Raw genomic sequence first — 26,063 nt, 5'->3', positions numbered from 1 at the left:
GGAGTGGCTCAGTCTGTCTCCCTATAGGCCGGTGTGACAGCTTTCACTCTAATTATGGCTCTGCTCTGTTTCCGTGTTCCACATAAGAAATGATGGTTCAAAGACAAATTCACATACAGTAACATTGGTTCCCTTCCAAACAGAGATGTGTAGGGAAGTTACAGGCAATATTGACTTTACAGACAGAAAAAGCTGATTGTTGCTGCCCTCTGTCCAACACACTTACGACTTGTGCCTACAGATAGGCCAACTGGTAACATTTGAACTCTTGAACTCAAAAAACAAAAACAATAACCAAACAATAACCAATAATTAACAATTACATCAATCACACTTTTGTGAGATGTGAAAATGCGATGCGTTATGTATTGAATACAAATCTTTTGTAGCAATCCTATAATCCTGTGTACATACTGGGGGAAAAAATCTAAATCTTTGCAGCAATGCAATTAGCACAGAAACTAATCTCTTATCATTCATAAATCCTAGTAAAGGTCAGCATGTAGTGTGAAATCACTGTCAACTAGGATAGCTAATATGACAGATGGAAGCTGAGACATAACAAACACTTATGCACTCCAGCTTTATTAGCTTACAGTTAATGGCCCAGATTCATAAAACTCAGCGGTAACAGCTTTGCGCCATGCAAACTTAACGGCGCGGTATTTTGAGCTCATTCATAAAAATTCTGCAGTGTTGTCTACTGGAGCGGTGTCACATTTCCGTGGCGTTATTGTCAGTGGTCGCCCAGGTGAAAGCCAATGACAATCAACATGTTAATGAGCTGTTACATATTCAATGTCCACACGTGTCAATGTATCCTCACTACTTGATGCATGAGAGCAGCAAACTCAGTGCCTGTCAAACCATATTTTCAGAGAAAGGTGGCAGGTGCAGAAAATCACAAAACTATTTGGAATATTCTGTCTGTGAGCACAATATCTGTCCACTTATAAACAGGAGAACCTCATTATGCATAATGCACTAATTTCTGATTGGAATTGTGATCATATTGTGATAATAGTAAGGCGTTTAGTGTGATCACAAAATCTGCATAGTACATTCAGTGAGGAAGTGCATCCGTGCCGTTTTCATCAATGTAACGCATAGGCATGTGTCTGTTTAACACAATGTCATCACTAAAACATAGATCTAAATGTATAGCCCACCTTTCAAAACTAACAGGCAGGAACGCCTGATGTCAGTGATGTGCTTCAGTATTCTGAAGTGTTTTCCGTGGCATTGGTATTATGACAGTGTTCCACTATGCAAAACTGTCAAGAACGGCAAGTTGAAAATTGTTCATAAAGCTGTTTTTCATATGTTTTCGGTCAGAATAATGCCTAATGACACAATGAAATATGATTGTGAAATACAGTTCATACAGTGTTTGAATTCAACATTCAGCTTACTGCCTGGTTAGGTGAGGTGGTATTTTTTGTGCGACGGTGTGTCTTTATAAATGGCGTGCAGATGATGTGCAGAGGGTGTTAGCACTAAAAGAGCGCAAGTGGTAAATTGAGGCGGTAATCTGCGTTTATGAATAAGGTGAATGCAGTAAGTTTTATGAATACACTTTAATATGTCGCATCTTTCCAGCAATCCAAGAGGTGTTCACATACCTTGTTGTACAGTAGCGGGTGGGCAGCGTCTGAAAGATTGTGTAGAGAGGGCCGACTATAGCATGGCTCCTGATGCTTCATTAATCAGCAAAGGGGTTGGTTATCCAGTGTAATAAACTAAATAATCCTCTCTGTTATTACTTTTATTCCTTTTTACTTTTTCTCTGGCGTGAGGTAATTTATCTCATTTTTTCAGCACATGCTCTAATGTTTTCAGCTTGGGCGCAGACTTCTTGTGAGCTACTATCTGTGTGAACTCATTGTACTCCTTCAAATGGCGTTTCTTCAAGGGCCCGCTCAAATTAGTAGTATATAGTAGTTATAATTAGTATTATAATTAGCTCTGCTGCCCTTCGAAACACTTGCACTGCCAACATTACAATTAGATGTTTGACTGCTTATGGTCTCCAGGTTAAAGTAATTCCAGACTGCAGACATGACTGCTACTCAGCTGCTTTCCAACGTCAATTTGCATGAATGGACTGGAGGCGAGAAAATAAATAAATAAAATGGATAAACCTGTAGCCAATAATGATACATCAAAATTCGAGGACTTCAGATCTGATTCCGATACACGATATCAGATCGGTGCACCCCTAATCTGTACATACTGTGATGGACTACAAATTCAAATCTGTTCAATTGCTTTACTTAACAGAAAAAAAAATGAGGCAAAACCATCTCCACATTCTTTGTGGAAGTGATTCACATAAAAGCCTGTTCCACTCGACTCTCTGTGTAAGTCGAGTGGAACAGGAGGAGTTCAGAGGTGACATAGGTGGGCGTCTCATGCTATTCATTGATAAACGCTTTACAACCGAGTGCTTTGAATTGGCATTGTTCAGAAAAAATATGCCATGCCTTACTGCACTGCCTTTGCATTCCACAGAGAGAGACTATTTTTCACCGATTGGGAACACTGATGGTAACATTTAACCACAAAACAAATATATTATCACTGTTATCATCATTACAAATGTTTTCATATGTGAGCAAGTCTTACCTTTAGAAGGACTGAAATATGTATAATATTCATGCATAAACATGTTCTAATATGTGTATGCAAGAAAAAAAATCCACCTTATAACACACTTAGTAATTCTAATGCTCTTGTATAGTCTTGATTTGTGTGTGACTTTTGTGCTGACACTATGGATGACCTCAAGAGCCTGGGTGGCTAAACAGTAATTATATAAACATCAGTAAATCAAAATACAACCACAAGATGGGTTCAGATTTGATGACCTATTTGAATATGGAACACCAGAAGGAGGCTAGTCCATGAACAAAGGCAGATGTCAGGTATTTGAGAGATGCTTGGCAGGTGAAACATTAAGAGCCGGTGGAGAAGGCAGAGTGACCTGCCGTCTCAGACATGACTAGTGCACAGACCGGTGTCGAAGAAAAGAGAACACTCAGGGAACCACCGTGTCCCTCCTAATCACTTTCCTCCCATCCATTATAGAAGATACAGCCTGCCTTTGAAATCATAACATCTATTGGTTTAAATTGCTGACCAAACCCACTGGACAGAGCTTCCTATCTAGCTATTTTGCTAGTTCTCAGAAATGATCATTTGAGATGTTCATGTGAGAATCTGAAGGTCTATCAGCACATGGTGACATTCAAATAATGAACATAAATTAGTTAGGGCACAAGCATTAAGCTTGGATATAGAACCGATACTGAGAAATCTAAAATTGGCTCTATATCAGACTTTGTGTGATATACTCTTTTCAAATAAATCAATCCAGCCAGGATTCAGACAGATTGAGACCATTCTCCACTTTGATGTATTGCTAATGCCGCAAATCCTACTTAGCACATGAAAGAGGAGCATAAATCCAACCGCAGAACAGAGAGGGGCGAGATGGGGGAAGGGGTGACACTATGAACATTATATAAACACTGTGTCCTCCTCTTTCATCAAAGTCATTTCAATGGCAAATGATTTTAGGGGGGCAGACAGAATACCCAGTTTGAGCATTCCTGTTTAGATACATGCTGATAGAGCCTGGTTTGTTTCCAGACCGATGCACACTGGATTGACTCAAACTCGTACTATGAGGGGCTTCTTAAAACTGAGCCATTCAAAACAAAACAACCATAGTTGAAGAGCTCACGCTTACCTCCAAAAATGAAATGCGTGCAGCGGGCTGCACGGACTGCAAGGGCTAGTGGGAGTGGGGCTCAAGCTCCGGGGAGTGAGGCTGCAAGTTAAATGAAGTGTGGTGATTAGGTGGTCCTTTAACACACACAGGACACAAGCCCCCCTCCTCTCCCCAGCTGTAACAAGTGCAGTAATCAAGACAGCAGCATCATGAAAAGCAAATGATCCCTGTCAAATGAACCAAAATCAGGTTTAAGAAACAGGTTACCAAGGCATTTGTCTGGTTGTGCAATGTATGTTTAACATTGACAATGTCTGGTCCTCTAGACTGTTTCATATCAGACTGAAATCCAAGAGGAAAAAATATAGTTACTGAAAGGCTACAATTAAGTTTAATGGGTGTTGTGATGATAACCAAAGTTCTAATTTTGTACTCAGAACACCTGTGAGATAACAGTTATGTGGTAAAAAAACACTGTGGTAAAAAAAAATGTGGTAAAAAAAAAATGTTAAAATGTTGCTCTAGACAAAATACTAAAGCAATGGACAGGTGCACAATGTATTGTGTACAACCCTACTAGAGTGCAACATTTAACTCTTTAAAACTATGGTCATTAGGCACAGCTCACTAAGAGCATGTAGTCATATTAAAGGTTCATGGATTCAGTAACACTGATAGTCAGTAATTCTGATAGTCCTCATTATCCATAAAAATAGCATGTAAGTAATGACTACTACTGTAGTTTACAAATGAACACCAACACACTGAATACAGGATTATTTTAATGATTTTTAAACAGAATGTTTGTCTTTGTGTCCCAAAATGTACACAGAACTAATGATATAAAGGAAGTAAGATATCAAGTGAGTGAATTTATATCTTATGTAGCTATTCGTATGTCTATGTTTGATTCTCTCCATTGCTTGTTTTAAAGCCTCAAATGGTGGAAACCATAACAAATGCCTTGATGACCTGAAAAAAATATTTAATCTTGTAGTCACAGTTACCATTCATGTTTGATGAAAAAACAGAATGTTCCCTGTTTGTGTATCAGGACAAACAGAAGACTGTGGCTATAGTGAAAAGGGAAGATCTGCTAAAATACGTAAACACACAGCCTTCAGTGAGGCCACTTCACTGCTTTTCACCTTATTGATGATAGCCAACAAACACTGCCATTTGATCACAACACTGATGGTTAAAAGGTGTGTTATGGAAATATGTGTATGTGTATATGTGTGCATGTGTGTGTATGTGTGCACGCATGTTTTTATGTGTGTGTCAGGCCAGCCAAAAAAGCATGTTGTGCAGCTGCGGCATTCCTTTGCGTAACACATTATCTCTGTCTCTCTGTCTATCAAACACACACACACACACACACATAAATAGGTGAACACAGACGCACACAGACACACACACAAACACACACAGTAGGCTGGTGCTGGCTAGCTGCAAAGGATTTGACATCAGACTTCCTGCTGCAGACGCTGCTGCTGCTGCTAATGCTAATGCTGCACAAAGCTCAATGGAACAGTGAACGGCAACAAATATGATGCAGAGACAGATGAAGCTCCCTGCTGCAGAGGAGCTGTCACTGGCCGGCTAGGAGGAAAGAGAGGAAAATACTCACTCTAGCGTCAGCCCAGGAATTCTCAGCCTCTCCCGCTGGGCTTTCATGGCTGCACCGTGCTCGTTTGCTCTATTGTGGACATGATATACATTCACACTGGCTGCCTGCCGCCCCCCCTGCACTGACAAAGGGCCAAACCCAGCCGCCACGGAGCAATGAGGCGGATTACCTCGCTCTCTCTCTCCCCACAAAAAGGGAGGAGGTTAAAAAGGGGGAACGCGGCTCTTGTTTTGGTCCGTCCACATTCCACCTTGAGGCTGTCAGACGCGATCGTCAGTCGCCTGCGGAGGGCACGGAGGCAGGACAATACCCCGTCTCCCCTCCCCTAATACACGCCCCCTGCTCCTTCACAAACACACGCACATTTGTGTCATCCCCCCCCCCCCCCCCTCCACCAGCTGGTGACTCGCTACACAGCAGAGCTGAATGCAATAAATACATTCAGTCTGTATTCTTTCTATCCTTCTACATGCCGTCACCTTCGCCATCCACCATGCGATGCACTGTCACCATAGGGCTGATGTCATCTTAAAAAGAAAAACATAATGCACCACTACCTGTCAGTCCAAGTCAGAGAACATGGCAGACAGTAGAGCAGAGTGCACAGTGAGGTTCCACACACACTTGGCTTCCTGTCAATTTTGCACACGGTAAATATGGTCATAAAACATACAAGCTTCACAAGCAGATGGAAGCATGACATTTTGTTTGTGCTGATACTGGGCAGGCATATGAGCGCTACGACAAGAGTGTTGTGGTGTGACGTTGGAGTGAAGGAGTGAAGCCCGGAGGAGTGATAAAGCGTGATGAGGCACCAGACCTTCCCCAAGCCCCCTGCAGGGGTTTACCGCGCCCCAGAGGCTCGCACTTATTCACGGGTAACATCCTCCATGACGTCTAGCATCCGCCCTTATTGTTGCACGCATTGTATGGCAAAACCATCAGGATCCCAGTAAGCAAAGAAGAATCAGTGACTAAATCATTGGAAATCTTTCATAAGGATGAACTATGAGAAAATAAGAATGAGGTTATTGAGAGACTTGGACAACACAATACATCGTATTAGTAAAAATGTGTAGTGTTTGCATTTCAGCTAACTGCAACAGGAAAAATCTGGTATGTTGCTTTATAATACTCTATGCTCTGAATGCTACTATAGCTTAGCCATACACTTGAGTGCATGATGCTGCTTTTCTAAGCCTGATATGATAGAGTACAGAAAGCAGGGCAGACCAGACAGATAACACTCAGCTGCTGCCTCACTCCAGTACACCGATTAATTCTTCAGTACCATGAGTAGGTTTGAGGAGCAAAGAGCCATCGCAGATGACAACACACACTGCATCAACTACCAGACCAGTAGCTGAGGCAGGCAGGAACTGGAGCATAAGAAGAGAGAATGCAAAGCTGCATCTGGAGTAGAGCGGGTCTAGAGTCGGCCAGAGACCAGGAGCGGGCGATACTGGCTAAATATAATATCCCGATATTTTCAGGCCTTTTGATGATGTCGATATTTTGATGATACTTTTCAACTTTCGAAAAAATATAGTTAAAGAGAACATTACATTTTCCAGCTTGGAATGTGAGTGTAATAAGCGGACCATTGTTCAAGTTAAAAGAGTTATTTTATAAATGAAAGCAGTCGACTTTTGTTTTTATATTTTGACATTTTAGGGTGTGTATGTCAACAAGAACCAAAAAAAAAAAAAAAAAAGAATCATGAATCTAAGGCTATTTCCAAAGTAAACTTAAAAAATAATCATAAATAAGACCAGCATTTATGTTTTGTACTGCAGACTTCTTTTTGTGAAAATAAAAAATGTTGATCACAAAAAAAAAAAAGAATTTACACACTTTCGGACCAGATATGAGTGTGTGGACTCTCTTTAATTCTTTGTTTTGGATTCAGTTTGGCACCGGTTGTTGAGGATTGAGATGTGCGCGTTTCTGTCCTTTTCTACCCATTTAGAAATTAGTAAATACATTTGCACCAGGCATCAAGTAAAACAGTATATAAAATGTATGACATACTAGTCATCAAAATATTGAAGTGAAGCACTATATAGCAGTGATAGCAGCTGGATAAAATATTCAGGTAAGCTTATTTAACTAAGCTCAATTAACCTTTGAAAAACTTTTGTCTAGGTCATTTCTTATACCAGCAATTTTGGGCTTTTGACTCACAAAGCTTTTCATAATCTGTGTGCTGCCTGAGGTAATAAATGCGAAGATGGTGAAAAGAATTTGGTTTTGAACTTTCTTTCACTCCAACTGACTTACAGCACAGTTTGCAAAGCACCATCTCTTAGATTTGAAAGTATAAATTCTATAAATTCAAATCTAATCCACCTCCAAGCAAGTGAAGTGGATTCCTGTAAATTAATTAAGTGTTCTTCAGCGGGTTTTGCAGAGGCACAGGTCGCTGAGTCCTCTTTTGGGTTGGCACCACTCATCTTGCAGTGTCACACAAATCTCTATTGTGTTGAGGTGAGTTAGGGGCTAACTCACTGTTTGGTGGTCCTGCCCGAATGTCTATGTAATTTCAACGGACATGGAGGTGAGTAGATGATGGCTGAATTTTCATTTCAATTATACCTTTAAGAACCTTTTTTCACTTTTCCCTTCTGATGGTTTTCCCAGGGCTTCTGAGTATCAAGCCTCTCCAATGCCCAAGACTATCTTTTAAGAGTTGCTTCCAACTTTCCAACTCCTAAGAACAAAAGACAACAAGGTTTGTTGTCAAATAGCCCTCTGATTGCCTCTGTGAACAGATAAACTGGGCTTTTATTGTCAATTGTATTCTGGCTCCCAAGATGACAGTCTGACATTAATCATGAAGTCAGTATTTTATCATAATGTACATGTCAAAAATCACTGAAGAAGTCCTACTTTCCTTCTATTGAGCAGTAATAAACAGATGTCCTGACCTATGTTTTCCACTCAGCAACAGAGAAAGTACAATATAAAGAACAGGGTAAAGAGTGCAGCCTTAATCCTGACACCCAAAACTCTGAGAACATGGCCAACCCTTGACAGCAATAACTTCAGAGGATCTATAGTCACCAAGTTTATAAAGTGCAGTGAACAGCATCTGTTAGTCTTGAATTGAATAGCGCCATAAAAGGACTGTAGAGCAGAATCTGAATTGAACCGCTCCCTCTTCAATATCCTGTTGCATGACAAAGGTTAGTTCCTGTTAATTCCTTTTTTGTGTTGCTGCTGAAAAATACGAATAGCATCTAACATAAAGGTAAATTCAACATGCCGAGTATCTTGCAACACTTATGATACACTATGATCTATTTTCAGTCATTTAATTGTATCCAGCAAAAGACTTCCAGTTATTAAGGTCAGCCTATAAATAGGTTCCAATAAACGGTTCCAATGACTCGAGTTGAAAACAACTCTACATGTCACAGCCTTAATAACAAACAAGAGGAATACATTTGTCTGGCAAATTACAAAAGTTGGGCAATATTTATGTTACTCGATGATGCCTTCTAGACCCTGTTGTCCTTTTCAGAAAAGGTGACAGAAATGATTCCAAACTACTTGAAATCTTTAAAAATAACAGTTACGATGAATATAAGGCAGTAATATGAACTCTGCCATGTCCAAATACCATTACTATGGTTACCAAGGTCTCTAGAGTCTCTATGTCTCTAAATATAAATTGGTGCAGTTGGTGATCTCCTCAGCCAGTTATTAGTGGTTCACCTCTATTAGGTTCCCGCTCTCCCGGGGTGACACCGAGGGCAGCATGGTGTCATGGTGAAATCCTCTTCACCATAAAACATGTCAAACTGAAGCAAAATGCATGTCCTGGAAGTAGATTATGCATTCACATGGCTTAATAAGGCTTAATCTCATCTGGATCTCTTATACCAACCATCCATCATTACTGACCTACATAAATCTGAAGTATAAACACACAAAACCAACCTGATGACAGCTTTATTGGCTGTAGACACCCTGGTTAAAACTGTCAGACTCTCTTTCTAATGACACTACAGACCATTAGAAGAACACACAGTAATGCATTAAGTATTTGCTACTCAAAGCACATGAATCACCCTGCAAATCCCATCAACTCTGCTTTCCAAACTGACTATCTGAAGATTAGCAAATCCATTTCCTCACCATTTGATTCTCACGATTAGCCACCTAGCTTTTATAGTACAAATGGGCTCTGGATCCAGTAGTAAAAAGGAACATTTCATCTATTTCCTTTAATATTATTTAGCTTAATCCAATTAATTCCACATATTCCAAACCACTATTTCCCTTAAAACACATTGTGCATACTTAATCAAGGGCCATCTGAGAATTGCTTACTCAGTCACAGTAAACTGTATTTTGCTAATTGGGAAGCAAATTTCCATCAATTTACAGCTTGTTTGCTGACATCATCTGAACAAAGAGCATGCTCGCCAAAAACACTAACATAATACCCACCCATCCTGACCAAGCAACTGCTGAATATCTCAAACCCTTTGTTCTGTTTTGAGCCAAAGAGTAAGTACTTCTCCATGTTGTAGGAGTGTCATGTAAATACATAAGGATAATATCTGACAAGGTGTCTGATAATAAGCAATACTTTTAGTGAATGATTTGGAGACAAAGAACCTCTATAGAGTTAAATGTGATTAGCAGACACACTGGAGTGTATTATCCCACTTACATGCCCAAGATTAAAATATCAGGACTGCTCATTCATATTCTCTCAAAGTAAAATAGCATGTGAGCTTGGTCACATGATATTTTACATCACAAAACATGTTGTTTTAACTAAAATAAAACTAATTGTTTCATAGATTTAGCTACTGCAGTTCTATGTTTAAATATTTCTAGAACTTTAACTTAGAGAAAAAACTTAGTTGGTGGTGTCCAATATATTCCAATTAATCAGAATTGAGAATCTGCACTAACGATGGGATAGGTAAGGGATAATATGTCTGTTAAATAAGTTTAATGAACCACAGATGAGGTTAAGAACCACCCAACATGAAGCAGAGGCCATGGTAACATTCTGGGGTACTTACAAACTGCCTCTTCTGGGAAGACTCAGCTCCTTCTGCAAATGAAAAGATAAAGAGTTGTAAGTACAGTGATTCAAAACCTGTAGATATTCATACATCCATTATTTAGCACCTTGCTCTGTGACTCTCCTCATACACTCATATTCAAGTATTCACTCACTTCCAATCACATTACACCTCACAATTACTAGCGGAAAACCACCTTACACGTGATCTAATATTGAAAACGTTATTATCTTTTATTTCTTGTGACAACTGTAAACAAAGACAATATTGTACATGTGTTTTTGAAGCCAACTGTGAACCACAGGGGTCACAGTCTGTTGTGTTTACTGAAACATCCCAGCAAAACATCAACAACGCATTCATTGATTTCTTGTAGAACTATGGACTTCGGTTTTTACTTTGGACTTTTACAAGCTTGTTACTTAGAGGATAATATTACTGGTAAACATTTGCAGTATGGAAACCCCCCTTGCAGTAATAAAACATATTTGACTCAATATATAAACACATTGTAAGAGGTCTTCAAATAATCTCATGACATACATTCCATTTACTCCGTTTCTGATATATATATTTGTCAAGTGTACAGTTGTCTCTCTCCAGTGCTCAGCACTTAAGACATGCAATTGTATTAAAATACCACCAGAGGGGAGTATTTACAGTATTAACTCTTGATATGGATTATTAATGTGTGACTGTGGTGAATGGGTATAACACAGGTGAGGGTTATCTGCAGTCATTTTGGATGAACAATGCTGGCTGGCAGACTTAGTGTCTTCATTTAAAACACTCCTGAAAACATATTTTTATCATCATTTTTATAATCACTCCACTTTGTATTTGTGTTTTATTTTATTCTATTTATTCATTTATCTATTTATTTTAGTGTAAACTTGTTTTACCTGACATTTTATCGGATTAACTTAGTGTGACTATGGTTTTATGTTTTATCTTCACTTTTCTTTTATCAGATGTATCTAGATGTTCAGAGAACATCTAGAAATTTTACATTCAACTTCATGTTGTTTTGCTTTCAAAATGTTTTCTTCTGTTACAAACATTTTTCTGAAAGCTGCTGCAGCCAGAGATGCAAAGGCAAAATACATGTTTGCACAAATGATCCTGCCGCTGCAGCATCTGTTGATTTGTCAGTGCCGCATGGACGGCCGTGCGAGTCACGGACCAATATCAGCCCAGTGAAAGGCAAGCACACCCTGTACCAAACCCTGTATCCTCCTAGAGGTAAAGTAGTTGCAGTGTTTGTTTAATTCCAGTGGTTTGTTTTGGAGAAGGCTTTGTTGTTTTACCTCCCCTGCATGGTTTGCCTTTGTGACTGCACTCTTTTTTATCTTTAGTAACTAAATCCATACACTAATTGGTAGAATTGAAACAGAAAGGAACTCTATAAATGAATTAATAAACAAATAGGCAGCTGTGCAAGTCAAGCTTCCACTGCCCACCTGATAACATCAAATACCTTCCTATTGGATCTGGCCTGTATAAGATATAATTGAGAACTAACCACCTTTTGAATCTATTTAGTCCCTCTGATTTGATCATTATCATTAGATGTTTCCATTGTCTAATAAGAGCACAGAACACTGTAGGGGTGACAGCCTTTGTCTGAAAATGTGCAGGACAGTGAGTTGATGTGTATTGGCTATTCTAGTCAGCAGAAAATGTGCTAAGCCCCACTCCCCTCGGCTATCAATTAGGGCTTAATGTCTGGCCTCCCTGCTGCCTACAGAAGACCAAGGGCAGACTGTTTCCTTGGGAGACATGACCGCAGTTCACACAACACTAATTACCAGCAGGGAATGACTTACACTGATGGGAGACCCACCAATCACACCACACCAAATCAGGGTGAAACACAAGTTGAGAGCAAAAATATATAAAAAAATAAATAAATCTGATTATCAAGAATGTATCCATGATATCTCAATTAATCCCTGAGGAAAATATTTACATAAAGTGAAATAAGTAAATAGTAATGAGTGAAATATGTTTTTGATGCTTCTGACAGTAAGCACCCCAATACAGCGTATTCAAAGTGTACAAGTCCGCTGTGTCACATGGTGTTAATGAAATTGTCCTTGTCACTATATTAAGCTGCCTAATATGAATAAATGAGCCCTGATATAACAAATATCACTGGGAAAGTAAACTTAAGCATGTGTTCCAACCTGCTGTTCCACAGCACTGTAACTAACTACAGTTAAAGAGGAGCAAGACCAAGAAAACATACTCAATCTAGGTTTGTAAAGCTGACAAGTCTTCAAAGACCAGTCACACTGGAACCATGAATGTGGCGTACGGAGGATGAATAAAAAGAGAAAATATTCCCCAAAGCAAAAGTTGATCTCTTTTTCAAAGATTACCAAAAACACCAAAACAATAGGGAATGGGGGTAAGCTTTAATGCATGCCTGAACTTTCAGAAACTATCAACATTTCCCAAAGGGTGAAAAGTATTCAAAATAACTGTGATGTCACCTATACTACAATAGTCTTCTACCAAAACTCCCCCTATAATCTTCAAAATCAGTTAACAGAACAAAAAGTGTCATTGGGTGGCTATATATTTCCTACCATGATCAACTACAGTAGCATTAGTAGGCACAGCATGGGATCATTCTTCCCTTTTCCCTTCATCACTGGGTGGTGAGCTTCACCTCTGTGATTAATTATCTATTATAGACTTTTCTCCTGATGTGTTCAGCATCAGACTGAATGGCCTGTGGGCTCTGGGCTGTGGTGGGTTATCTGACAGAAGAATCATGGTCAAACCGTGTTTCTGACATCCAGTGCTATGATGTCAACAGCACTGAGGCCAGGTTTGACAACTTCATGCTTACAGGGGCACTTCACAAATAATTAATGTAAAACCATTTTGCCCCTACCTTGAGTAGGGGTATTTTAGGGTAGTTGTATTTTACTTGATTTTATGCATCCTATGTACCCTATTTTTTAACTTTATTTTTATTATTATTTTACAGTGGGTTTTATTTTCCATCTTATGTTATGCATTCCTCATATTTTTACTATTATTATTCAGTGGGTTTTATTTTCCATTTTATGTTATGCTCATTCTATGTCTATTTTCATGTGAAGATGCATTTTATGTATTCTATTCTCCTCTTTATCTTATTCTCACTATCATTATCAAGTTTTATGTGAAGCACTTGGTGCATGTAATTTCTCTGTTGTAAAGCACTTTGAGCTGCATTTCTTGTATGAAAGGTGCTATACAAATAAAGTTTATTATTATTATTATTATTGAGTATAAATGTATCCACAGAAAGATTTTCACCTATGGATATTCAGTTTTAATTTGCTTTTAATCTCTATGACAATCACAATTGCTCTGTTTAGTATCGTACATGAAAGAACTTACACATTTAATAACTATAATTTGCTCGCAACAGCCCTCACTAAAGTGATGATACTTTAACTGAGCCCATTTCTAAATATATTGATCATTTTCTACAGGCCCTTCTCCCTTTACTGCCAGCTTTCATTCAGGTCACTACCAATGTTTTGGATAAAACCAAGGAGCTCAAACACACTGGAGCTAATTCACTTGTAGCTACTATGGACATTGAAGCCTTATATACAAATATAGACCATCAAGAGGGATTTGTACAATTAAGATATTACTTGAGCCAGAAAACAGACACCGGCTGTCCACCAATTGATTTCATTCTGTCATGAACTGAATGGACTTTAGTAAACTCAATTTCTTTTTTCAAGATAAACCTTTTAGACAGGCTAAAGGTTGCCCTATTGGTACTAGGCTTTATATAGGTAGGACAGTGTCTTCCACCCGCTAAGTAACATCTTTATAGACCAGATCATTTGGTGGGGCAGATATATTGATGATGTGTGTCTGCATAAGAAGAAGAGCTGATTCAGTTCCATCAGTAACTTAACAACTCTAACAAGAACATCAATCTGTCATTGGATTACAGTAAGGACAAAATTAACTTTCTACATCTGAACAGGTGACCGTCATACCTCATTGTACAGAAAAAATACAGATAGAAATGGACTGTTATATGCAAGTTCTTTACACACTACCAGCTCTAAGGACAATATTGGACAATCTCTTAGGTTACGTTGTATCTGTGACAATGTGTATCTGTGTATCTGTACTGAAGCACACAACATAAAACAAATCCTGAAAAAAAACTGGAGTATTATAGAGTGTGATGCTGCTCTGAAAGATGTTTTCCCTGACCCATCTCTTGTTGTTTTAAAGAGAGCAGCGGCCCTGAGAGACAGACTGTGCACAGCCAAACTCCCAGCAGACTCCCCTCACCACTGGTTCAGGTCAGAGGTCAAAGGCTTGTTTAGATGTGGACCTGCAACCGCTGTAGTAATGTGACTCGGGCTAAAACATCTGAAGACTAGCAGTGTACATCACATACATTTCATCAACTGTACCACGACACGTTATTGACGTAGGCCACAACCTGTCCAGGTATTAATGAGGATTTTGATTTGACTAGCCCATTTTTGTAAAAAAAATTTTTTTACCTATATTGCTTTCTTTTGTGATTAGTTTAGTTGTTTAGATTAGTTATGTAAATTGTAATTATTTTGTCATTGTAAATTATACTTATTATGGTTATCTTTTTATATATTTTTGTATTTTTTGTTTTGTACATTTGTATTGTGCTTGTTGTACATTGGTTTACCACACCCTTGTTTTCTGATTGTTTCACAACAAGATGTCTCTACTTGTTAACAGTAGAGAAGTGATGAGCTGTCCTTTTACTCCCTGATGAAGGCATATTGCCAAAACAAGTTGGAGTTTTTAACGAATTCAATATGAATCAGCCATGCAATAAAGGCTTTATAACTTTTTTAAGTGTTGCCTTGGTCCTTTCCTTCTTTTTTGTATGAACAACTTTTTAATCAAAATAAACAGAGTAACACTGTCTACAGTGTTGAGGATTTTGAGCTTTTTTTGTCCATTAAAACACTAGTTTGACAGCTATGGTTTACAGATGATATCAAACAGGGATTGCAGTACTATCATGAGTTCTCTGCACAAATTACAAATTTAATTTAATTGAAAGGCTGAAACATAGTCTATTAACATTTTTTAAATATTCACGATTCGAATTAGTGAGAAGGGGAAGTTCCAAACATCTATGCTTTCAAATATAAAAGCTTACAGGAACAAGCAGTTACTAAAGTATTTTCCATTGGATGTTATGCTACTTGATGGGCTGAAGAGCTTTCAGTCAGGCTACACAGAGCATACAAATGTGGCCTGAATGCATTTCAGAGTTTTTCCTCTCCTGCCACTTACACAGAGAGAGGTATGGGCCGTGATTAAAATTTGATTTTAAAGTCCTTTTTATTAGATGAAGGATCACTTGGAGTAGATGAGGCTGTGATATTTGAGTTTTAAAAACACTACATGTGGAAAATCCAACGCACAAACTATTACCTGTGTAAATGGGCTTGCTGAAAGCAACAGCCTGTTAAGAGTCGTGGAGTTATGCATTATCGTGTCTTTGAAATACCACCATGGAGTTTATATTGAAAGAGTATTTGATTTAGATTTTTGGGTGTAATAATGGATGAAAAACTGACATGGAAATCTCATATAGCATATGTAAAAACAAAGGTGCAAGAATATTTAGTTATTATTTATTTATTTAGTTATTTAGTTTTAGTTACTGTGTGGAAGTGTGGGGCAACACGTATATGAGCAACATAAAGCCATTGTTTATATTACAGAAAAGAGCAGTAAGAATTATTCATAAAGTGGATTCAAGAGAACACACCAACAGACTGTTTATTAAGTCAGGACTAATGAAACTTAAAGATTTAGTTGAGTTACAGACATTATTAGTTATGTACAGGGCAAAAAGCAGAGTATTACCAGAAAATTTACAAAAGTTGTTTGTTTTTATTTCAGAGGACAAGGACCATAGAAGGAAATTTAATTTTAAGCATCAGTATGCACGGACCACTTTAAAGCAGATGTGTATTTCAGTTGTTGGCGTCAAACTGTGGAATTCTCTACAGAATGATTTAAAGGGTTGTATAAATATCTTTCAGTTCAAGAAAATGTATAAAGAAAGAATAATTAGACTATATGAAGTTGTCAGGTAATGGGTTGACAGACCATCTATTTCTATTGTTTATTTATGTTTTGAGTAAGGGGCAGGCAAAATAAGATTTTCTTCTCCCTGCTCCTTTTCGGTCATGGAATGTGTAAATTGAGTTGTGTTTTGATTGTGAATTGCTTTTTTTTTTTTTTTTTTTTTTCCTTTTCTGGAGCTGTGCATTACCATGAGCGGAACAAATAAATAAATAAATAAATAATAAAACATGAATATCAATGTCACAACAAAATTAATGTTAAAATTGTCTGAGCATAACTTGAAGGGCATTTTACAGATTTCTTCCACTCCCTGTAGTGTAGCCTTGACTGAAATAAAAAAGTGTATTTGCATAAGTTGTGTAAATACACATTTTTTTTTTTTTATATAATCCAGGTACAACAGTCTGGTCTGTTCTGCCAGTGAGCCATTTCAACAACTCATGCCTGCCAGTTGCATTAGTTTTGTTTGTGCTCAATAGGCCTATTTTATTAATACACAGGATCTGATGTAACTGCCCATGTTGCTATTTTTGGGAGAGCACCTAGTGTAAGTGGAAACAAAGCTTGGATACAAGAGGAAGAAAGTGGATGAGAGTGGGCATGTCAGATGGCTCCTCCCATCACAGATGTTTTGTTGAATTTGGCCCACAACCCCTCCATGCTCATCTATCCTGCCCTGTGCCTACACTTCAGTTTACACCTAAAATGCAAGTTGAAGCCTTCCCAAACATGTATTACTTTGTTATTAGTCTCAACAACAACAGACTAATTGTACTGCTGGCTTGAAAATATATTCTCACGTAAATGTGTGACATTTATAAAGTCTGTCAGAGTGGAAAGTTTGTCTAAACTGCAAGACAATTCTTAAAGCGATGCAAATTTAAATATGACTTTAAGTAAGACTTATGCATAAATGTTTTTATGTCTTGAGAACACTCTCAACTCCTGTGTTATTTCAGAGAGCTTGACAGTTCTCCCACCCAGTCAGGAGTTGCTAGCAGGTGGCTGCATTATCTAGACTGAAGCAGAGAGCCAAGCTCATTTTAGTAGACAGAAATAACACTTGGTGCTCTTGTGGATTAAGAAAAAGTAGTGAAGTCCTTGGGTTTATAGGTGTTCATTGGGAACAGGAATCAATTCTATAGAAAACTGAGATACTAGCTCTAAGATTGAAAGCCTCCAGTGAGAAAAAAGAAGTACACTCTCAAAGTCCAAGGCACTCTAAACCCAGTAAGGAGGGAAGAGACTAAAAGCTTGAAATTTAAAAAGCCTTTATTGTCACGGCTTAGAGCTAACGCATTTCGACCATAAGGTCTTCATCAGGGCGAGAAATGGCTCCACAATGAGCAAGTCACGATTTAGAAATACTACAGCCAATCAAAGACTAGCAATCAAGGTACATACAAAAAGTGTATGTAAAGACATTGGAGGACCAAACCAAGGAAAAATACCCCCCTAGAATATTACAATAATTAAAAAAGCTGAAAAAAGGGATAATAAGGAACAAATATGCATAACTATGAGTGTGAGAGAGGGCGAGAAAGAGCAAGACAGAAGAAAAGAAAGAGAAAAAAGAGAAAAAGATAGGGAGGAGGAAGAGAAGGACTCAAAGACACCCATATAAACCATAAAATACAGTCCACTGAATCATCATAGGACCACAGTACAAACATCACTCTGAGCTCATAGGACATGACAGATTGCAACAACAAATTATTTTTTTAACAAATAACAAAAGATCTACCAGTAAACAACAGAATCTCTCTTCACTCAACCATGATCCAAAATACTGTAGGACTATACAATCAAACAGCTGAAACATCATTAGATCCTAATAACATAATATGACCCACACTTAAAGCTGTAGCCTTGTATTAACAAGACAACTCTAAACTCAATCTCCTCATTTAACCCAGGATAGTTACAAGCATCAAATGTATGAATCCAAAACGTTTCCCTTTGGACTAACCTCTGAAGTCTATTACCTCCATACTGATGGGTTCATAGATTCAACACCCTCAATACGCAGAAGGGAATTATTTTTATGTTTTTATGTTCAGCTAACCAGTGTCATAAATGTCTGTTAGTGCGGCCTACATAAAAACAGTGGCAAGGACAACTGAGATGATACACTACAAAGGAAGTGTTGCAATTAATTAAGTGTTTCTGTTCATATCTCTTGTTAGTTTTCAAATCAATAAATTCATTATTTTGTACAACATTCCCTCACCGATTACAATTCATACACCTTATTTCTGTTTTTTATTTTTCTTTCCTTAAAGACCACCCATCCCCAAATGCTTTACCCCAACCAAATGCATAGAATATTTTACACAGGGGGGTCAATTCATTGAAATGTCAGATTGTAGTCTATCATTTGCAGCTTGACAGGTGTCGGTAAATCCCTCTTAGATACACCTCCAGGATCACAAAAGTCTTCTACTTCTAAGTGTGACACTATATTTAGGGAATTCCTACTATATCACAGATGTAGGCTACATATATAACTTTTTAAATAAAAGGATTTTTCGAGTATAGCCAGTCAGATTTAGACCATCTCCACCTATACCTAAAACAAATCCAATACAGCAGATAAGAGTAGGTGGCACATTGGCAATTGGCAACATTCAGCGAATCGTTTCCTAGACCAGGCAGGATGTACTGAAAAGGACCTGGAGGAGCTTGGTGTTAGTCAGCATTGACAGAAGACTTAGCAGAGACCTGGGGGTACAGACTACCTGAGAGACAAACCTTTTATCTGCTGTAAATACTCGCTCCTGAACTTCAAAAGTGTCAGCCAGCACAACAAAACTCTATTGCAAGTAAACCCGATACATCCAAGCACCCGTTTACCGAGAAATCTCTTCAGTGCATGAGAGCATATGAGAGGGAGCGATCGATTCTGACATGAACAACCTGAGATGGCTCACGAGTCCACAGGGTGAAAGGCAATGAATGACCGCTAGCGAGAACTTCTCCACTCCGAGACATGACATCAAAGCCGTGGTAGTGCCTTTATATATATAAAAAAAAAATGCCTATGCGTACAGCTGCATTAATAATTCCCCTTGATTTTGTTTGGGATGCTCCTATGTCTCAAGATCAAAAGTCCACTTGACTTTACCTTGCAATACTGCTGACTCGCAGGAAAATCCCTTTTCTCGTAATAAGCCGCAATAAGATGAATGTCATCAAATCAACATTATAATGAGTGACATTAGAATCAAGGAAGCTGAATCCACCCAATCCTTCCTATTGTATCTGGATGCTAGTTCACTTTGCCTATAATTATCAGGCGTGACAGGCAGAGGTACTCATTTAGGGTCAATGACCAGATCCACTTGACTACCTTATAATCAGAGGCTAAGCTGATTCTGTATTGGCACTCTTCCTCTTGACACCTAGTAAATAGCAGCCTTGCACTAGATGTAATTATGACAGTGACACAGACTGTAAGATGACAGGTAGTGAGGGGCTGTCAATCCAAACCATTAAAACAGTCATGAAACCACCCATCTTTATACAACAAGGTTTAAGAGCATGTAGCATGTATTTCACACATAAACATCTAGAAACAAATGTGAAATGTTTCGTCTTTGGAAAAGACTTCTAAATATGCCCAACCATAGACTCTAAAACAATATTTATTTGGGAAACCACTAATAACTAGAAGGGCACTCGGAGAGCGCAGACCCCCGCCAAGGTTCGTGCTATTATTGCTTGTTCATGAGTCGGATCCGGATCCGCTCCAAAATTTAATGGGTTCTTCCTTGGCCCATGCTACACCCTTCCACGAAGTTTCATGAAAATCGGGCCAGTTGTTTTTCCGTAATCCTGCTAACAGACAAACAAACAGACAAACAAACAAACAAACGGCACCGAGAACATAACCTCCTTGGCGGAGGTAACTATCCATGGGCCAGTGAACTCTTATTTTTAAATGACTAGTTTAGGATTCAAAGTTAGTTATCAAAATAGATGTGGTGTGATGTAAAGGGTGTTAAAAACAAATGATTTCTTATTTATAACAATATTTGTATTAATTGAATTGTATTAATTGAAAAGAAAATGGTATAAACCTAAAGTAAGAACTTATTATGAACTTATTGAACAGCTATGTGTCAGAACCATAGGCCAGAAGCCAAAGTTCTCTCTGTGCACAGTAAAGGTCAGGTCAGTTAACACCTCAGAGGACAGAATCACTTATATCATTTTAGAGAAAGTGAAAATCAAAGCATTTTATTTTCTACTGTTCTTTGTATGGTGATTCTTGCATAGATGATTCTTCAATAGTTAACAATAAAGGCGTCTATTTCAAAGGAAATATGTAACTATTTTTAATGAGTGTGCATTCTGCAGCGACTGTGTTTTGGATAAAGAAAGAAGCCTATTAGTTTGTAAACTGACCTTAAGAATCAAACAGGATCTTAATGAAAGATCTTACTGATGATGAAAAACTTCATCCAACAAAAACCCCAAACATTGCTTCAAAGCCAGTGGCCAGAGGCCTCAAGAGTATCGGGGGACTGGGAGAGGTCAAGCAGATCAATAAAGTCAGTTATCTGCTTCTGACACATGTGCAGGACAGGAAGTAGACACAGGTAATAGAGTATAGAGCTGGGTGAGGATCCTTCAAAGTGCGTTCTTTCATCTGAAGTGGCAGGCAAAGAATGACATTTAAAACCAGTCGATAGTGGAGCAGGACAACTAAATCACGCCAAATCCTACTGTATGAAATAATATTGTCCGCCATTATGCTCCATCTGACAGGTATCAATTTCTGCACCATCAGGGGGAGATTCAACAGCAAAGCCCACAAATCCTATTAGAACGTTTTGCTGATTAATCCCCATATTTTCCCTGATAACGGGATATCAGGTATCAGGAGGAGGCTAAATCCACTGCCTCGTCCAATGTTGTACGGGACAAACAATTCATTTCTAGCCTGGAATGGAACATATCTTCATCTAATTTGACTGCCTTTCTCAGGACCTCCTTTTAATTATGATAATGGAACCTGATAGCCAAAATAAATGTAAATCTTAAAAGGTTCCACTGAATGAAGCAGCCGTTCACAATTGTAAGAGTAACTCAATATAGCCAGTACTGAATTATAGGCTGACTTTAACATGCTATAACAGACAGACAGACACTGTATTAATCCCCTGGGGGAAATTAAGGAATCATAGTAGATCATTACAATAGATGATCATCCACTTTCAAATGGCATACACCAAATAGCCAGCCATGAGCAATTTCACTCTCTTACTCCCTCAGTAAAGTCGTATCAAACCTGTTCTTCACACCATGTTCCTCTGCAGGAGGTGTTCTCTAAGCAAACAGGAGGCAGCCCCCTGGGATCCACACTAGAGGCTGCTATTGCACACGGTTTTACCTCTTGCACATCTCTGGACTATCAACAATGGCTTGACGTCATCCATCTCATTTTCTGCCCTTACACAATTTTGTTCGTATTGCCATTTCTTCTGCAGCAGTTAGAAAAATCAAACATTTAATAGAAATACTTAAAAGTAGGGCTGCAAAATACGGACGGAACGTCATAATGTGACATTTTTCACATATATTGCAATTGTGCTACAACTTGCAATATGTGGTTTTGAACACTTCCAGAACCCCCAATACAAAAGTATATTCTGGTCATGCATCTACTTGTTATGCGAGCGTAACCATAAGACATTACGCCGTCTCCTGTTTGATTTCCCACCGATGACGAATCTTTTTTCTAGCGATTATTCAACCTCAAGGAGAGCTTCATCTTTTCATTTGCCCCCCTCCACAGGGTCGGTGAAGTGCCTCTGGTGCTGATAGGGCCGCATCATCTCGCACAAGGACACTTCAGCAGGGCGGCTACTTGCTGCTACGAGGGATTAAAGCTGGGCCTTCCGGCTGAAGAAAGGTCTCACTAATCACTAGCCCTCCCTGCTGCCTCTTGTATCAGAGTTCTTCTGGGCTCGAGTGAAGCGGTTCTCATTGTTGTCGTCTCAATCGTTGAGTGTACGTATGAATACAAAATGAACACAAGACAAAAAATGATAAAAAGTGGCGAGAAATGCTACTTAATGTGTAACTAGATGGCCTTTCTGGTGTATATGAGCACTGTATGAATGTAGTCTTGCATCTATCTATCTATCTATCTATCTTATAGTGTTTTGTCACGCAGATTGTATCTCGCCAGCTGCCTCACACCACTTCACAGCTCTAACCCTAACAAGGTCAGAAGTACAGTTAAGCTCCCACAACACAACCTTGTATCTTACGACAGGCTGCTCCTAATTAAGACAGAGGACTTGTATTACCGCTACAGGCATCATTAAAATCCATACAAAGCCCACAAATTGTATATAATAAGAAAACTGTTGACACCAAGCCATGAAAAACAGACTATAGAGACATTAGAGAGGTGCATCACAACACGCACAACAGCTCCCTCTACCACACCGCAAGGGCTGAACCAAAGGGAACCATGCAAATGGATAAGAGACATAGGAGCAAGTGGAGAACAGAAGTGCTTGTAACGCTTGGAAGTCCTTTACACTTGGATAAGCCAATACATACTGTATCATTCCCAGGCACTTTACTATAACTGCTGATATATTTCCTAGGATTTAAATTAACCTTCAAACACAGCAGCCGACACATTCGGACCATTATACATATTGTATATCAAATCAGAGAATGGCATTCCTGATGAAATAACCTGGAGGTCAGCCAAATCTCAGTAACAACATACTTATATACTTATATAAAAAATCAGTTGAGTCCTGATTCAAAAAGTAATAGTCATTTTATTAATGAACTGTAAAGCCTACAAACCTATATTATGTCAATCACTGCCAGCATTGGTCTATTTCAATGAAACCAAGCCGAATTACCGGAGCACCCATTGTACTGAAACAAGTACGTTGACATACTGTAATATTAAAAATGTAAGCATTCTCTTGTAGGTATGAAGGTAATTACTTTTATAGGGAAAGCAATTACAGAAGTGCTTCACATCACTCTGCTAAAGCCCAACTCATTCTTATTTAGCACAGATAGAAAAGAAAAGTGAATGAAACAAATGCAGGAAAGCCCCTTGGGAATCAACATGCTACAGTAATTATAAAGTTAATACAACAAGGACGACACACACACGCACACAGCCGTCACCTCTTTCTAATTAGAGCGCACCACTCCCTCAATTCATTAACCTTCTTTACTCGCCTCTGGACAACAACATAAACAAAAACAAGCTTTTGACAATGCTGACAGACGTCCGTACTGATCTGAACAACAACACACTTTAGCTGAACAATGTATTATTAATGGGTCTGATGACAGGGAAACAATAATTCTTAAGTGTATTGTCGGTTGGTAGGTTGTTAAATTGTTTTTGACAAATCTAAAAATGCATTCTGTAAACTGTCCCATTATTCAGTCACTCTTAAGGCTTCCCTTCCTGGTCTTTTTGAGTGCAGATCAAGCAAAAAATTCTGCATCTTTTTTGCTTGCACTCACCACATTTTATTTCACATTATTGAATACTACATCACAAACAGCGCGATCACATTCACCTTTTGAGTAAAAGGCACGTTCACACATCACAATGGACAAAATACTAAATAGGTATTTATTTTATTTCCTCAAAAATATTTCTCAGATGTTGCTGCTTAGTTTCACTATTTCTCATACAAAAAAAGGAAAGCCAATCAATAATGCAGGAAATAAACACACTGTAAAGATAAATATTTGAGGATGTTTTGATATGTGATTAATAACTAAGTAGTAAGAACTCACAGACAAGGAGTGTGAGTCCACAATTAGTTGTGGAGGAGTGTTGTTGGCTTTAGACTACAGGCAGAAATAGATCATTACATTAATGCACAGGATGCTATACTAAACTATTTCACACAGTCCAGTACATATGGACAAATGAGCATTCAAATTGCCAGATAACTGTCAGCAACTATAAGAAATCTTTGTTAAACAACCCAAATTAAAACATAACTTTTTGAACATATTATATATCATAACAAAACAGAAGCAGCGACACACCGAAGACCAAAGTAATGTAGAAATGTGTCAACCTCCTGCCTTGAGCCCCAAGCACCGACGCTTATTGTAAATAGAACACGTGTCCATTTCTTCCTATAGATTTAACATAATCGTGATCCGACTTTAATGACGTAATCCCTTCCTGGAATGAATGGGAAGTTGCAGTTGAAGCGGTTACATTGATTTACCTGACAAACTAACTTCCTCGTTTCCATTTGAATTCTAAAGTGCGAGCGCCGGGGCATCCTCGCCACAGAACGGCTCTTTTGTTTGGTTTAGCTGGCGCCACAGGGCACATAAAGACCTGTGGTACAATGTCTTGTGTGCGACTATGAACAAGGAAGAAGGTGGTGGTGTTCTTTAAAGTTAACGCAGCCGACAATGGAATAGAAATTAGGGCACAAGTTTCTGATAAACGCACATAGCAATTACACAAAATGTTAATGGTTTCTACTGAGAAATCCATTAAGACAATAAAAAAAAAATTCAGAGAGCAGAAATTAAACGTCAGAATGTCTGCTGTCAAATTTTCACAAAGATGTGTAATCACAGAGGAACACATTGACACTTAAACTGTGAACATGAAAGTCAAATGTTATCTGCTTCATTCATAGAATTTGCTCGACAGTTGAATAAAACATTACAGGGAAATAAAATGGCAAAACAGGCAAAACTTACCTTTGTTTATTGTGAAATTAGTGTTGGAGCATAAATCCTGTTTTATTGCTTTAATTCGTCTACAGAGTGCAGTCTAATTAAAATGAATGACATAAAATGAGTCACGGGGAATTAGGATTCACAACACACAGTTTGAGTTGAATAAAAAAAAAAAGCCATCCCTTTGAACATGTTTATCAAACAAAATAAGTGGCCTCACTACCAAAATAGAATCAGCAAAATTAAAAATCAAGCAGAAATTATGCTGAGTTACTGCTGGGTTCGTCAACCGGCTGGAGAAAATTATAAATATCTAAAAGGTCTTGGGATTAAAATCATCTGACGTGATGTGAAATAAGGCAATTTCATTTTCCAATACTCTCCACTCCCTCTCCACTTCCACTGGGCTTGTCTGTCCATTTATATCTTACGTTATGACACAATGAATACAATAATGTGTTGATAAAGTACAGCAATTGGTTTTGACAGTTGTCCTAATCTCACCCAATTAGAGTGAGGCACAAGCCTCACTACATACTCCATTATCATAAAGAGACAATAAAGCATAAGATCCAGGCAGACAGCCTTTCACTCAACACAATCAGTCCAGCTCAGGAACACACAGCTCTCATCCCCTGCAGGCAGGTTATACACATAAAATCCCACAGATAATGTGAGGCTGTAGTGACTGTAATAACTCATTAATTTGGGGACATATTCAGAATCACATGAGCTATGAATTTCTAAAACTATATAAACTAGTTAAGTTGAGGACATTTGAAACATTTCTTCAGTCAAACTGTCAGTGAATATTAGTCAA

General features: G+C 38.4%; 1 protein-coding gene across 1 annotated transcript in view; it reads right to left on the bottom strand.

Moving 5' to 3' along the window:
* The window catches only part of mast4 (microtubule associated serine/threonine kinase family member 4), a 96,020-nt gene that overhangs the window by 35,779 nt on the left and 34,178 nt on the right, over window positions 1–26,063 (bottom strand). Inside the window, exons 5-6 of the mRNA XM_078285926.1 lie at window positions 10,406–10,437; window positions 3,752–3,832 (exon numbers count right to left, since the gene is read on the bottom strand). Of these exons, the coding sequence (XP_078142052.1) occupies window positions 3,752–3,832; window positions 10,406–10,437 (113 nt within the window). The remainder of the gene's footprint in view (window positions 1–3,751; window positions 3,833–10,405; window positions 10,438–26,063) is intronic.

The sequence above is a fragment of the Centroberyx gerrardi genome, chromosome 2 (genome assembly GCF_048128805.1).
Source record: "Centroberyx gerrardi isolate f3 chromosome 2, fCenGer3.hap1.cur.20231027, whole genome shotgun sequence".
NCBI lineage: Eukaryota > Metazoa > Chordata > Actinopteri > Beryciformes > Berycidae > Centroberyx > Centroberyx gerrardi.
This window is presented reverse-complemented; position numbering and strand designations above follow the sequence as displayed.